Source organism: Mus caroli, unplaced genomic scaffold, assembly GCF_978045245.1.
Source record: "Mus caroli unplaced genomic scaffold, Mus_caroli_1 scaffold_3, whole genome shotgun sequence".
Lineage (NCBI taxonomy): Eukaryota > Metazoa > Chordata > Mammalia > Rodentia > Muridae > Mus > Mus caroli.
The window spans coordinates 65,617,723-65,633,417 of record NW_028227258.1 but is presented as its reverse complement, the minus strand read 5'-3'; the positions used below and the strand labels follow the sequence as shown (position 1 = coordinate 65,633,417).

At 38.8% G+C, this 15,695-nt stretch overlaps 1 protein-coding gene across 2 annotated transcripts in view; it reads left to right on the top strand.

The window, feature by feature from the left end:
• Positions 1-314: 314 nt before the first annotated feature.
• Golph3l (golgi phosphoprotein 3 like) overlaps positions 315-15,695 on the top strand; it is a 29,791-nt gene continuing 14,410 nt past the window's right edge. The window contains exons 1-2 of one of the 2 annotated variants that reach the window (XM_021158133.3): positions 315-499; positions 3,266-3,454. In XM_021158133.3, the coding sequence (XP_021013792.1) occupies positions 3,272-3,454 (183 nt within the window). In that variant the 5' untranslated portion in view covers positions 315-499; positions 3,266-3,271. Of the gene's footprint in view, positions 500-3,265; positions 3,455-15,695 lie in introns of those variants that run through there. The other variant, XM_085835666.1, reaches the window with a different exon arrangement.

Below are 15,695 nucleotides of genomic sequence, written 5' to 3'. Positions count from 1 at the left end.
GAAACACACCTGCTACACTGAAATTGGCCAACAGAATCCTTTCGTGATTGGCAGCACTGTGCTATCTCACAGAATACTTTGATTGGGTAATTTCATCGGGGTGGGATGCAGCCTTTTCCTCGCTGCCACCGAGGTTCCTTCATTGGACAGACCAGCTGTCAGGTTGAACCCAAACCTGCCTCCTTTTGGTGATGTTTGTCTGGATCGCAACACAATAGCCCGGAGGACCTCCCCTCGTAAGCTCCGATTGGCTAGAGTCAAACTTGGGGGCTTCTGATTGGCCCAATGAAGAAACACCAAGGTAGGTTGCCTAGTGATCCTGAGGAAGCTGATGTGTTATTCCCTCTCTGCAACGAAGGATCAGGAAGTTTGTACTCTCTGTGTGGCTGAGAAGTTTTTCACCTACTGGAACCCGTTTAGGGTACGGGAAACAGGTGTCCTCCAAAACTAGAGCGCGAACTGCAGCCTACGTCCCACTGCAGCTCAGGAGCAACGTCAGGTGAGCAAATATAACACTTCTTAACAGCCAACAGAGCTGGTCAGTATTTTACTTTAGAGAGAAAGGGTGGTTTTTACTTATTTGTTGTTGGTCATCATGTTTATAGGGTATTTTAACTAATAAGTGGCTACGGGGAAATGATGAATTCCTCAAAGAAAATTGCCTCCATTCTCCCCGGGGTGTTAAAGTTTCTTGGATTGGGTTTGGAAATAATGCCAAATGGAATTGGCACCCTAAGGCATTGTTCTGTGTTCTGTTCCTTCAATCTTCTTACTTCCCCCGAAAATTATATTTGAAATATACGCTTGTATGAAGAATTGTTTGTAAGACTCTTGGTGTGTATTTCTGATGCTGTTTAATGAGTATATATTTATTTGAGCAGTTAAAACGTTAAAGATATTGTGCTAGTTGCTATGGAGAATATAAAAATTCAAAGATGACAATATTTCAGCCCTCGAGAAGTTTAACATAACAGACAGCCATAACAAAAGAGGGACTATAATAAACATTTTAAAGGGTTTAAGTATAAATTTCTGTTAACGTACAACTGAAGAAAAATCCATTTCTAAGTGTTTAATATATGCATAATGGAGAGATAGACTTCACCTTAAGGCCTCACTTGTCTTTAGTAGGCCTTCAAAGACTGGACAGTATTTAGGGAGGAAAGGAAAAGGAAAAAAACTCCAAATCACAAGGATCAGAGGCAGAAAGAAAGCAAGATAAAATTGTTGAACTAGGCACAACCATAGCGCATTTTAAATATTATTCTTTTGACTTCAAAGATATAAAATTGCTGATATTTTTTGACTTGCTTTTAATCATAAAAATTGACATTTACACCTGGCGGTGGTGACACACACCTTTAATCCCAGCACTTGGGGAGCAGAGACAGGTGGATCTCTTAAATTCAAGGCCAGCCTGGTCTACATAATGAATTCCAAGATAGCTAGGACATTTACACAGAGCAACCCTGTCTCTAAACAAATGAAAAATAAAACAAAATACATTTACATTTGTATAAACTGTGCTAACTTTAAGCTTTATCACAGATGACTTAGACAAATGTAATGCTTAGTATAAAAGGGTGTGTGCTGATTTTTTTCCCCCCATTTATGGGAATGGTACTTAGGACCTTATATATGCATAACTAACACTATGCTGTAACTGTAACACTGAGCCATATTCTAGCCCTTTTTCTTTTCTTTCTTTCTTTTTTGAATGAATTCTTTCTTTAAAAAGACTTATTTTAGTTCTTGCCCTCTTGGTCTCTTGCTCCTCCCTTGCTCTTTCCCTGCTTCCCTTCCCCTTTCTCTCCCCATCCCCTTCCCACCTCTCTCTCCATGTGCTTATGACTCCTCTACTTCTCTACTCTCTTTCTATGCCTCTACTACCCTCTTAACTCCCCTCCCATGCCCTTAATAAACCCTATTCTATACTTAAAAAAAAAAGACATTTTATTTATTTCATGTATATGAGTACACTGTCTGAAGAGTCACACCAGAAGAGGGCATCAGATCCCATTACAGATGGTTGTCAGCCACCATGTGGTTGCTGGGAATTGAACTCAGGACTTCTGGAAGAGCAGTCAGTGCTCTTAACTGCTGAGCCATCTCTCCAGCCCTAGCCCCATTTTCTTTTGCGAATTTGATAATCTTTTAACATTCTTGCTGGGTTTTTGTTGTTATTGAAGTTATTTGTGTTTTCACAAAATAACCAGATAGAATGCTAAGTTGCTATACTTGGAAATGAGTTGTTATGGTAACAAAATAAAAGAAAGAAAGAAAATACTGGTCTGGAGGGTTGGCTCAGTGGTTAATAGCACTTGTTTATGCAAAGGACCTGGATTTGATTCCCAGCACCCACATGGAAACTCACACTTGCTCAGGCACCAAGCACGACATGTGGGTACACAGACACACATGCAGGCAAAAAACTCATGTACACAACATAATTTTTTTTTTTTTATTTATATGAGTACACTATAGCTGTCTTCCAACACACCGGAAGAGGGCATCAGATCCCATTAGAGATGGTTGTGAGCCACCATGTGGTTGCTGGAATTTGAACTCAAGACCTCTGGAAGAACAGTCAGTGCTCATAACCACTGAGCCATTTCTCCAGCCCACAACATAAATTAAAAGGAAAAAATATTAAAACATAGACATGGAGAGATGGTTTAATGGGTGGGTAAAGCCAATTGCTATACAGGCTAAGCAACCTGATTTTAATGCTCAGAACTTGCTGAAAGGTAAGAGAAAGTGAACTACAACAAGTTGTTCTCTGACCTTCTCATGTGCACATGGCACAAGCACCCATAAACATTATGTACGTGAATACACAATAATTTTAAAATATTAAAATGTGTTTAACGTTACAAAAATTATAAGTTATATGTAACTCAAGGAGCCACATGCTCATGAAGTTTTGCTAACCCATCTTATTTAATTTGGGGACCCATTTCATGGTGATACAAATTCACTTCTGGGTTGTAGGCAATGCCCAAGAAATAAGTATGATAAAATACGGTCTTTCTAGTGGACTTTTAAATTGCTGGTCATCACTTTTGTTGCTTTCTTTGGAATTTAAGCTTGCTGTACTTTGAAAAAGAGAATCATGTTCAATGTTTCTGTATACTATCTCTTTCTGTATTTACACTTACATATTTTCCCATGTATGTGGTGTGTTTATGTGTGTAGGTCTTCTGTGAACCTGTATTTGTTTATTTACTAAAGCACACAGATATTTTTCACATCTCTTTACCAACAGGTAAGAATGACAACATTAACTCATAGAACCCGTCGAACTGAAGTAAGTAAGAGCTCTGAAAAGAAAATAGAAAGTGAGGAAGACACTAATCAAGAAAGGAGTCCAGATAATGAAGACCCTGGAGACTCTAAGGATATCCGCCTCACTCTTATGGAAGAAGTATTGCTCCTGGGACTAAAAGATAAAGAGGTAATGACTTAGGTTTGCTAGTTCAATTCAGACACACAAGTCTTAGAATATTTTAGGAAGTAGACTCCAGCTACATTGGAGTTGGAGGAACATGGGAAAGAGAATATCTACAAGATAAAATCCAGGAATATACTTACTTGAAGTATAATTTAATTGGAAAATTATAGATGAAAGAGATGGATAGCATTGTGTTAGTACCTATTTCCTAGCTTAGTTTGATGGTGGAGCAGTGATCTTTTATTAAACTAAGAAAGAGACCCATATAGTGAAGTCTTCTTGAGCCTTGAAGAGAAGTCTCAAAAGACAAGAACAACAGCAGATACGGTGGCACACATTTGTGAGGCCAGAATTCCCAACACCAAGAGCATCCCCAAGAGTTCAAGGCCAACCTGATCTACCCAATGAGTTATAGGCTAATCAGGGCTATGTCTTAAAACAAGCAAATAAAAACAAGGAATATGCATGACTATCTCTGTTTTACAGAAACAAATAACTGAGTATCTTATAGTATAAATAATTTTTTTCAAGCCTTGATTGGTGGATTTACATCTATGATTCCAGCACTGGGGAGGTGGAGGCAGGAGGATCAGGAGTTCTAGGTCATCTCACTCACATATTGAATTTAAAGCTAACCTGAGGTACTTGGCAGTTTGAAACCCTATCTCAAAAAACCAAAAGGGAGCCAGGTATACCATTTGTGGTGGTGCACTCCTTTAACCCCAGCACTCAAAGGCAGAAGCAGGCAGCTCTCTGAGAATTCTAGACCAGCCTAATGCGTGTACATAGTGAATTCCAGGACAGCCAGGGCTAAGTAGAGAGACCTTGTCAAAACAAGGGGCAGGGGGAATGATAGGTTTTTAGTTTTTTGTTTTTCATTTTCTTCTGTGGATCTTTAACAATTTTTTAAGTAATTTTTTATTTGTATGTACATATCTGTAGAGATGGCTCAACCAATAAGAACACTGGCTGCTCTTCCAGAGATCCTGAGTTCAATTCCCAGCAGCCAGATGGTGGCTCACAACCATTTGTAATGTAATCTGTTACCCTATTCTGGTATGCAGCTATACAGGCAGATAGAGCACTCATATAGATAAAATAAATCTTTTTTTTTTTTAATCTGTTTTCAACAGCAACCCCCATTAATGCCTATGTACCCTAACACTTGGAAGGCTAAGGGTAGTTAGAAAGTCCAAGGCTTCGTCAATGACATGCTAAGACCCTGTCTCAAAAGTAAAACAAAGTAATAATTTCACCTTTTTTTATTTTTTAAATTTAAGTTATTATTTATTTATTTTATGTATGTGAGTACACTGTCATTGTCTTCAGACGCACCAGAAGAAGGCATAGGGTCCCATTACAGATGGTTGTGGGCCACCATATGGTTGCTAGGAATTAAACTCAGGACCTCAGAAAGAGTAGTCAGTGATCTTTAACACTGAACCATCTTTCCAGGCCTCATTTTTTTTTATTTCTAAATGTCTCCTTACTTGTAGAGAATTTAGGCCAAAGTGTCATAGTGCAGTTCTGTCATTCAGGAATCATTAGTCTATATAATCAAGGGTTCAGCGTCAACCTGGGCTACATAGCAAGTTTAAGGACAGTGGATTACATGGTGAGACTTTTTTTCAAATGAAAAAAAGAACAATTTTTTTTTAATTGTTATTTTTACTTGAGTCTCATGTAGCCAAGACTTTCTGAAGACTCATTATATAGAGAGGATAGCCTTGATAATCCTCCTGTCTTCACCTCCAGTTCTGGGATTAAGGCATGTGCTACTGTACCTGGTTTATATAATGCTGGGGATTGACCCTAGGACTTCATACGTGTTAGACAAGTACCTTATCGAAGAAATGACATTCCCCAGCCCAACTATTTTTTTTATTGTTTTGTTGTTGTTGTTGTTGTAGACAGAGTTTTGCTTAACTGTCCTGGAACTAACTAGGTAGACCAAATCCACAGCAACCGTCTTGTTTCTTCCTAGAGAGCATTTATTTTATAGTAGAATTGGTCTTGAGATAGTCTTGTGGAATTAATTACCACGTATTTTCATGGCTTTTCTAGCAGTAAGGTACACTATCCTTCTATTATAACTTAACTTTTTTTTTCTGTGTATGTTTGTAGGTGTGTTTGTTCTTGTTTGTGCAGAGGTTGTGTGTATGTGTGTGTGTGTGTGGTGTGGGTGTAAGAGGCAGAGAGAGAGACAGAGAGAGTATCTGTCATGGTACACATATTCATGTGGATGTCAGAGGACAATTTGTAAAAGTGATTCTCTCTACCCTGAGGGTTCTGAGGACCAAACCCAGGTTGTCAGGCTTGGCAGCAAGTGCCTTTACCCACTGAGCCATCTTGCTGGCTCTGGATATAATTACTAAACAACCAGCTTCCTGTCCAAGAGGACCTTAAACAAATGCCAAAAATAGAGGTGTTATTATTAGCTTTACTTTTGAAAACTTAAATGTTATTAGATGTTATTTTATATCAACAAAATGTTGACTTTGGCTTTGATAATTGTCCTTAGAAGTTACTTGGCCGGGCTAAAGAGATGTCTTAGCATTTAAGAGCACTGAGAATTCTTGAGTTGAATTCCTAGCACCCACATGGAAGTTCACAGCCATCAGATCCATAGGATCCTATGCACTTTTCTGGCCTGGTGTAGTCCCCAGGCATGCTCATGGCCCCAACAAATATGGAGAAGAAGCATCCATGTACATAAAAATTTAATTTAAAGAAGTTATTTGATTATATACATCTAGTAACATCTCTCCCTCCTTAATTGTTTGACTTGAGAATGCCTTTACATCTTAAACTTTGTAGAATTTATTTATTTAATATGTCTATTTTCCGTCTTGTAATTCTATAAAAATATCAAGGTAAACTTCATATAAGCTACCCATTTTATTTTTTGAAAATGTTTTTGGTGTGTGTATGTGTGTGTATGTAGTGCTGTGGCTCATGAAGACCAAAATAGGTTGGATGCCCTAGGAGTTCTACCATTCTTTGCTTTATTTCCTTGAAACAGAATCTCTAGTTAACCTTGGAGCTAGGCTGACAGCTAACATGCTCTAATGATTTTCCTGTTTCTACCTCCCATCACTCTGAGGTTACAGGCACCCATTGTTATGTCCAGCTTGTTATGTAGATGTTGTGAATTGGGTCTTCATGCCAAGGGTTCTTACATACATACAGCCTCTGTACTTTTTTAAAGATGTCAGTTCTAGGAGGTCTTCATGCTTAAAGGCTTATGTACCTATAATCCCAGTACTTGGGAGATAGAGGTGAGAGTAGCAGAAATATAAAAGATCATCCTTGGCTAAATAGGGAATTTGAAGGCCAGTCTGGGCTAGAGAACATGAGTCAAAACATAAAAATATTAGATGCTGGGCATTGTGGTGCATACCCTTTAATTCCAACACCTGGGAGGCAAAGACAGGAGGATCTGTGAGTTTGAGGCCCACCTAGTCTAAATGCCAAGTTCCAGGTTAGCCAAGGCTACATACTAAGAACCTATCTCCAAAAAACATGCTTTTAAAACTTAGGTAACATCAATACTCAGCAGCAGCATGACAGATAGGAATGACTGACCTAACTGGGCATGGTAGTACAACACAGACTGGCCTGACTAGAGCAGTGGTTCTCAACCTGTGGGTCACAACACCTTTGGTTGGCCGAATGACCTTTCATAGGTGTTCCTAAGAAAGCACAGATATTTACATTATGATCACAATAGTAGCAAATTATACTTATAAAGCAACAAGAATATTTTTATGGTTGGAGTCATCCCAACATGAGGAACTATATTAAAAGGTTGCAGTATTGGGTAGGTTGAGAACCACTGCTCTAGAGGCTTGCTGAAACAAGAGGATTACAAGCTTCAGGTTAGCCTAAGTTACACAGCTAGACCCTATTTCAAAATACAAAATCCAACTTTTTCTATGGCCGGGCGGTGGTGGCGCACACCTTTAATCCCAGCACTTGGGAGGCAGAGGCAGGCGGATTTCTGAGTTCGAGGCCAGCCTGGTCTACAGAGTGAGTTCCAGGACAACCAGGGCTATACAGAGAAACCCTGTCTCGGAAAAAAAAAAAAAAAAAAAAATCCATTGATTTAAATGGATATAAATGTTTTTAATCTCTGTTGTTATAATATTAAACTTATTCTTTCACAACTTTATATGCATATTTATAAATGTACTTTAATCATATTCTCCCTTATTACCTTCTCTTGTCAAGACTCTTTCTCCTCCCACCAAAACTCTTCTTCCAAGCAAGCTGTCTTCTTGCTTTCATATTCGTTTGTTTTGTAGCTTATTATGTTTAATTAAAGCTACCTGGATAACTATGGGTGGGACTTATTTACTTGAATAAGGATAACCTGCCAGTGGCTACACCACCAAGGAACATGACTCCCCTCTCATAGCAGTCGTTAACTACTTGTAGCTCCTGATGAGGCATGGGATGGAATCTTATGAGCTCCTCCCTTTAAATGTTTTATATGCAAATTCAAATGAATATTATTATTCTATATGTGTATTTCTCAAATAATGTTTCTTAACAAAAGCCAGGAATATATATCATATGATTCCACTTACTATAAAATTTGAAAAACAAAATGCGTTTAAGGTTGTATATTTAGGTAGTAAAAATATAAAGAAAACCAAAGGGGCTGGAGATGGCTCAGAGGTTAAGAGCACTGACTGCTCTTCCAAAGGTCCTGAGTTCAATTCCCAACAACCACACGATGGCTTACAACCAACTGTAATGGAATCCAATACACGCTTCTGGTGTGTCTGAAGACAGTGACAGTGTACTCATATGCATAAAATAAATAAATCTTAATAAAAGAAAGTATTCATATAGTTGTTAGACTAGTGGCTACCTTTCTGGAAGGAAGAAGGGTAGACAAACTTAATTATTAGAACTATTAAGATGGAGGCTGGAGAGGTGGCTCACTGGTTAAGAACATTGGCTGCTCTTCCAGAGGAACTAGGTTCAATTCCCAACAACCACAGGGCAGCTCACAACTATCTGTAGCTCTAGTTTCAGGGGATCTGAAAACCTTACATATATACAAGGAAAACTCCAATGCCCACAAAATTTTAAAAAACAAATTTAAATTATAAGAAAATTAAATATATTTATTTCTTGTGGAAATCAGGAACCTGTTTATAGTTGAATTTTGATATAAATATTCTCATAAATAATGAGTGCTAATAACTGGTGACAGTTTTTTAAACTTAACTTTTTAGAGTCAGGCGTGGATGTTACACCTGTAACCTCAGCACTTGGGAGGCTAAGGCAGGAAGATTATCCTAAATTCATGGCCAGGCTGGGCTGGCTACATAGCAAGATCCCATTTGGTTAGCCAAAATTTGAGGTAGGAATGCAGCTTAGTTGACAGAATGCCTGCTTGGTATGCAGGAAGCCTTTGGTTTGACCATAAATACTGCAATCCCAGCACTCAAGAAGTGGAGTAAGGCCAGGAGTGGTGGCGCACGCCTTTAATCCCAGCACTCGGGAGGCAGAGGCAGGCGGATTTCTGAGTTCGAGGCCAGCCTGGTCTACAAAGTGAGTTCCAGAACAGCCAGGGCTACACAGAGAAACCCTGTCTCGGAAAAAAAAAAAAAAAATAGAAAAAAAAAAAAAAAAGTGGAGTGAGGAGGTTCAGAAGTTTAGGGTTATCTTGGTCTCCATGGGAGATCTGAGGTCAGCATAAGCTACATGAGAACCTGTCTCAAAAAACTTTTTTTTTTAAAAGATTGAAAGTCTAATTTATAGTAAGCACGATGTAAAGTGAATAAGTTAAATAAATAAAATGAATTTTAAAACAGATTAGGCCACTACCTGGATTTTCCTTTTAGTTTCCTGATTGTGCAAAATGAACTACTAACAGTAGTTATTGCTCATTATGAATAGTGCAAATATATTAAAAGGTCTCATTTGCCTTTGTTTTATGTGCGTACTTTACACAGGCTATTAAAAAAGAACTTTGTCTTGTTCATTATTATATCCAGCTTTAAAACTCAAAGAAATGAGCTAGAGATCAAAGTCCTATTTGGAGAGTAGGAGAATAAAGCTTAAGGTGCTTCCTTGAAGCCTTTCCTGGTTCCTCCCGATTCTAAAATGCACACTGTTTTAAAAGATATAATACCAAAATAAGATAAAGTCACTTAGCAACTTAAACCTTCTGTGGACCTTTGTCTCCTTCATAGTTTCATTAGCTTGAGAGTTTTTAAAACACTTTGGTACCTTTCCTTTCTAAAGACTCAAGGCAGGGAGCATTCTTTTTATGAGGGTTGAAGCAAAGTGATTATCTGGGAGTTTATTGATAAGAGTTTACATTACTCTGAGGTTAAAAATGAGCTTGAAAATCAACAACAACACACAAACACATAAATTTTTAGAGATTTATGAGCGTGCCTGCATGTATGTATATCACCATATGTGTGCAGTACAGTATGTACAGAGGCCAGAAGAAGGCATTGAATCCCCAAAACTAGAGTTACAGGTGATCAGCTGCATGTGGGTGCTGGGAGTCAAATACAGCTCTCTGGAAGAGCAGCCAATGCTCCTAACTGCTGAGTCACATAAAAAGAGAGAACTGACTCCATAAGATTGACCTTTTGCCTCTCTACGTGCACCATGCTATGAGTGCCTACACATGTACATCATGTACATTCACAAAAAATTTTAACTTTTTAAAGAAAATATAGTTAGTATGTGAAATAATTGTAATGTTGAATCTTCAGAATAGAAAGAGGGGCAGTAGTTTTGCCCTGGAATTATTGCTGTTAAAATGATTTAGCTTCTTTTCCTGTTGCTGTGATAAAATACCAACAAAATTACCTTAAAGAAGAAAATAGGGCTGGAGAGATGGCTCAGTGGTTAAGAGCACTGACTGCTCTTCCAAAGGTCCTGAGAGTTCAATTCCCAGCAACCACATGGTGGCTCACAACCATCTGTAATGGGATCTGATGCCTTCTTCTGGTGTGTCCGAAGACAGTGGCAGTGTACTCACATACATGAAATAAAGAAGAGGAAGAGGAAGAAAAAAGAGAGAGAGAAGGAGAGAGAGAAAGAGGGAGAGAGAGAGAAAGAAAGAAAGAAAGAAAGAAAGAAAGAAAGAAAGAAAGAAAGAAAGAAAGAAAGAAAGAGAAGAAGAAACAGTCTGGGGTTGGGGGTTTAGCTCAGTGGTAGAGTGCTTGCCTAGCAAGTGCAAGGCCCTGGGTTCAGTCCTCAGCTCTGGAAACAAACAAACAAAAAAGTCAAAATAACAAAAAGACAAAAAACATAAACAAAAAAACAAGGTAACTAGCAAGGTAACAGTTTATTTGTTTCACAATTCAAGGTTACAGTCCATTCTGTCAAGGGTACAGACTTGAAGCAACTTGTTACATCACTTGTTCAGTCAAGAGCAGAAAAGAGTTAATGCATGCATTCTAGTGTTTGGCTCCCTTTCTCTTCTCTACCTGATTGTTCAGAATTTTCTTTCCTAATAGTACTACTCATGTGGGTAGCCTTTCCCAGGAGATTCTAGATTATATCAAGTTGACAGTTAAAACTAACCATTGGGATGGAGGAATGGCTTAGCAGTTTAGAGCACTTAATGCTTTTCGGGTGATTTGAGTTCTGTTCTCAGCATCCTTATTAGGGAGCTGACTGCAGAGTTCAGTGACACAGACCTGTAGTCACAGCTGTTTGCATCTTCAAGTCCAGTTTCTTTTTTTTTTCTGTTATCAGAGGTTTTTTTTTAATTTTTAATATTTTTTATTACATATTTTCCTCAATTACATTTCCAATGCTATCCCAAAAGTCCCCCGTAACCCCCCCCCCACTTCCCTACCCACCCATTCCCATTCTTTTGGCCCTGGCATTCCCCTATATTGGGGCATATAAAGTTTGCAAGTCCAATGGGCCTCTCTTTCCAGTGATGGCCGACCAGGCCATCTTTCGATACATATGCAGCTAGAGACAAGAGCTCCGGGGTACTGGTTAGTTCATCATGTTGTTCCAACTATAGGGTTGCAGATCCCTTTAGCTCCTTGGGTACTTTCTCTAGCTTCTCCATTGGGAGCCCTGTGATACATCCAATAGCTGACTGTGAACATCCACTCCTGTGTTTGCTAGGCCCCGGCATAGTCTCACAAGAGACAGCTATATTTGGGTCCTTTCAGCAAAATCTTGCTAGTGTATGCAATGGTGTCAGCGTTTGGAAGCTGATTATGGGATGGATCCCTGGATATGGCAGTCTCTAGATGGTCCATCCTTTCATCAGAGCTCCAAACTTTGTCTCTGTAACTCCTTCCATGGGTGTTTTGTTCCCAATTCTAAGAAGGGGCATATTGTCCACACTTTGGTCTTCATTCTTCTTGAGTTTCATGCGTTTAGCAAATTGTATCTTATATCTTGGGTATCCTAAGTTTTGGGCTAATATCCACTTATCAGTGAATACATATTGTGTGAGTTCCTTTGTGATTGTGTTACCTCACTCAAGATGATGCCCTCCAGGTCCATCCATTTGGCTAGGAATTTCATAAATTCATTCTTTTTAATAGCTGAGTAGTACTCCATTGTGTAAATGTACCATAATTTCTGTATCCATTCCTCTGTTGAGGGGCATCTGGGTTCTTTCCAGCTTCTGGCTACATAGTTGAGTCCAGGCCAACCAGGAGTTACATAGCAGAACCCTCTAAAAAGGTATTTTTTTAAAAATCCTAGTTTAATGTTGAGGGTATTAGTATTGAATACTTAATTACGTTCTCAGCATTTCTTTATTTTTTTTTCTTTTTTTAAAATTTATTTATATTGTGCATGCGAGCACACTGTTGCTGACTTCAGCACACCAGAAGAGGGCATCGGGTCCCATTACATAAGCTTGTGAGCCACCATGTGGTTGCTGGGAATTGAACTCAGGACCTCTGGAAGAGCAGTCAGTGCTTTTAACCTCTGAGCCATCTCTCCAGCCTCTTTTCTTTTTTGGTTTTTCGAGACAGGGTTTCTCTATATAGCCCTGGCTGTCCTGGAACTCATTTTGTAAACCAGGCTGGCCTCGAACTCAGAGATCCACCTGCCTCTGCCTCCTAAGTGCAGGCCGGCTTTCTTTGATTTTTAAATTCTGCTTTATCATAAGCATTTCTAAGATTTGGGGTGGGAGTTAAAAATACTTTATTTTTAGTTTATGTATATGGGTGTTTTGCATGCATACTACATCTGTGTACCAAGTGTATGCAGTGCCTGTGGAGACCAGAGAAGGGTATTGGATCCCTAGGGACTGGAGTTACAGACTGTACTCTTAACTGCTAAGCCATTTCTCCAGGCCTGGTTGGTTTGGGGTCTTTCAAATGATTTCACTATCTGAAATCGCCACGTAGCTCAGGGTAGCCTCCTGTGTTTTGAGGTAGTTGTTTTTAAGATAGGGTCTCTTGTAGCTTAGGCTGGTCTTGATCTCTGTAGCTATGGATGACTTTGAACTCCTAATCCTCCTGCCTCCCCTTCTCCTGTGCTGGGGTTACAAATTAACAACATCACCATTCCCAGCTGAACACCTGGTTTTTAAAGATGCTTTAATTTTTTTGTTGTTTGTTTTGTTTCCTTCCTTGTTTCCATTTGCCACCCTCAGCTGCCAACTCTAAAATACTTAACATTCATGATTGTTTTATGGCGTGTCTTCCAGGATGTTTGACTAAGGAAGGGCACTTTGAGTACTTGACTAATTGGAAATTCAGTGTTGACTTTGTAATGAACTCCTATTGCCCAGGCTTTTTATCGGAGCAAGATTATCATAAATATGTGTAATCTTTAACAAAAATGTTTCTCGTAGGAGTTTATTTAGAAATACACTGACAAAGAATATTACCTTTCTTTTCATTTTTTTTTCAGACAGGTTTTCATTTATACCAGGCTGGTCTCAATGTCATAATGTCGAGGACTTTGACTTTCCATTCTGCCTCTACTTCCCCAGTGCTAGAATAGAATTACAGCCGAGAACCACTAACCCAATTGTGTTTGTTTTTGTTTTTGTTTTGTTTTATACAGTGCTAGGATCCAGGTTTCTTGCACATTTTATAAGTACCCTACCAACTAGGCTACCTGTCTAGCCCTCCTTTTTTTCTTTTTTGGTATATAAATAAATATATGTTAAATTAGAAAATTACCCATTAAACTGTTTATAATAGTCACCTGAAGGCAATTACTGGGGGGGGGGGGGGGGGGGGGCTCGAGGTTCAAGACAGGGATTCTCTATATAACCCAGGACAGGGATTCTCTATATAACCAGGCTTATCTGATTAACTTGGAACTCACAAGTAGACCAGGCTGGCTTCAAACTTAGAGATCTGTCTGCCTCTGCCTTCTGAGTGTTGTGGACCATGCTTGTTTTAGGCTTTTACTTCTTTTTTTTTTTTTTTGGTTTTTTGAGACAGGGTTTCTCTTTATAGCTCTGGCTGTTCTAGAACTCACTTTGTAGACCAGGCTGGTCTCGAACTCAGAAATCTACCTGCCTCTACCTTCTGAGTGCTCAGCACACCGGGCAAGGCTTTTACTTTTTAAATTACATGTTTTCATGTGGGTTTTTTCTTTTTAAAAGATTACTTATTTTAGAGTGTAGAAATTTTTATAATCTGTACAAAATAAAATTATTATCCAAAGATCTCAACCTGACCAGGTAGTTTGTCACATGACTGTAATGTCAACACTCAGGAGGCAGCGGTAGTGGGATAGCTGTCCCTTGCACTGAGGTGGTGTGCAGTTCTCTCTTTTTCGCAAGCCCCAAAATTTTTCTTTTTCTCTTTTTCATATATGCAGCTTCTGGTAATGTAGTTTAGTGATTCAATAGTGAACTTTGTTTGTAGTAGGTAGTTTTTCCTGCTCAGACATACCAAAGCATTGACCTTTTAGAGTCTCTAAGTATGAGTAGTTTGAGATTTCACCAAGCTCTCTCTATATATATGAAGAGAAAAGAACCTTGGAAATGTAAGGAACAGTATTTTCCTTTCCCCTAGGCTACTTTACATCTGATTATGATACAATGTGCTGTCTTCTAAGATTTTTCCTTGAAAATGCATTCTGTATTGTCATCTGTGGTCTTCATAGATGGGTCATATGCCTACCCCTTCTCTCTTCATCTTTTCTAAATTGATGTTATAGTTCCACAGGTGCTTTTAATTTTTAAGCTAAGTATGTTTTTATACGTTTTTCTACTGCATGTTAATAAAAGGTTTAATGAATCATTTGGAGAATTTACATGTTTTGAGATGCTCTGATGGGAAAGAGTAATATTTAAAGAGTTCCTAGGAGCCTGGAGTATAACTTAGTTGGTAGAACCCTTGCTTAGTGTTCATTACCAGGATATAGTGGTGTAGACCTATAACCCAACATTCCAGAGGTAGAAGTAGTAGTAGGGTCCATTCAGAGTCACCCTCAACATATAATGAGTTCAAGGCTGACCTGCACAACTATAAGAGACCCTGTCTACATTCTGGTTGCCACTTTGTCCTTATTTACAGTGCTACTCTTCTATAATTCTGATGGCAATCTGAATTGTCCTTGAAACAGAAGTTACAAGTGGCAAGGAAGAAATGAAGAAGTTATATCCAGCCATAATGTTTGCACACCTGTTGAGAATACATATGCTGTGCCTGAATAAACTCTCTGTTTTGAAGTTATGGTTTAACAATCTAATTGAGTAGCTAAATTGTATAAAAATCAAATATTAAAGTGAAAAAATACTGTTTTCCTTCCTTAAAGAAGAATAAAGTGTGTGTCCCTGGAGTGGCTTGGTTGGGAGAGAAAAGTAACCCCTGCCTTGGGTCAAAGATCCGGCCCTCATGAAATACAGAGATGTGCCTAGCAAACACAGGAGTGGATGTTCACATTGGATGTATCACAGGGCTCCCAATGGAGAAGCTAGAGAAAGTACCCAAGGAGCTAAAGGGATCTGCAACCCTATTGTTGGAACAACATGATGTACTAACCAGAACCCCGGAGCTCTTGTCTCTAGCTGCATATGTATCGAAAGATGGCCTAGTCGACCATCAATGGAAAGAGAGGCCCATTGGACTTGCAAACTTTATATGCCCCAATATAGGGGAATGCCAGGGCCAAAAGAATGGGAATGGGTGGGTAGGGAAGTGGGGGGCGCTATGGGGGACTTTTGGGATAGCATTGGAAATGTAATTGAGGAAAATATGTAATAAAAATATTAAAAATTAAAAAAAAACAAAAACAAAAAAAATTAAAATAAAAAAAA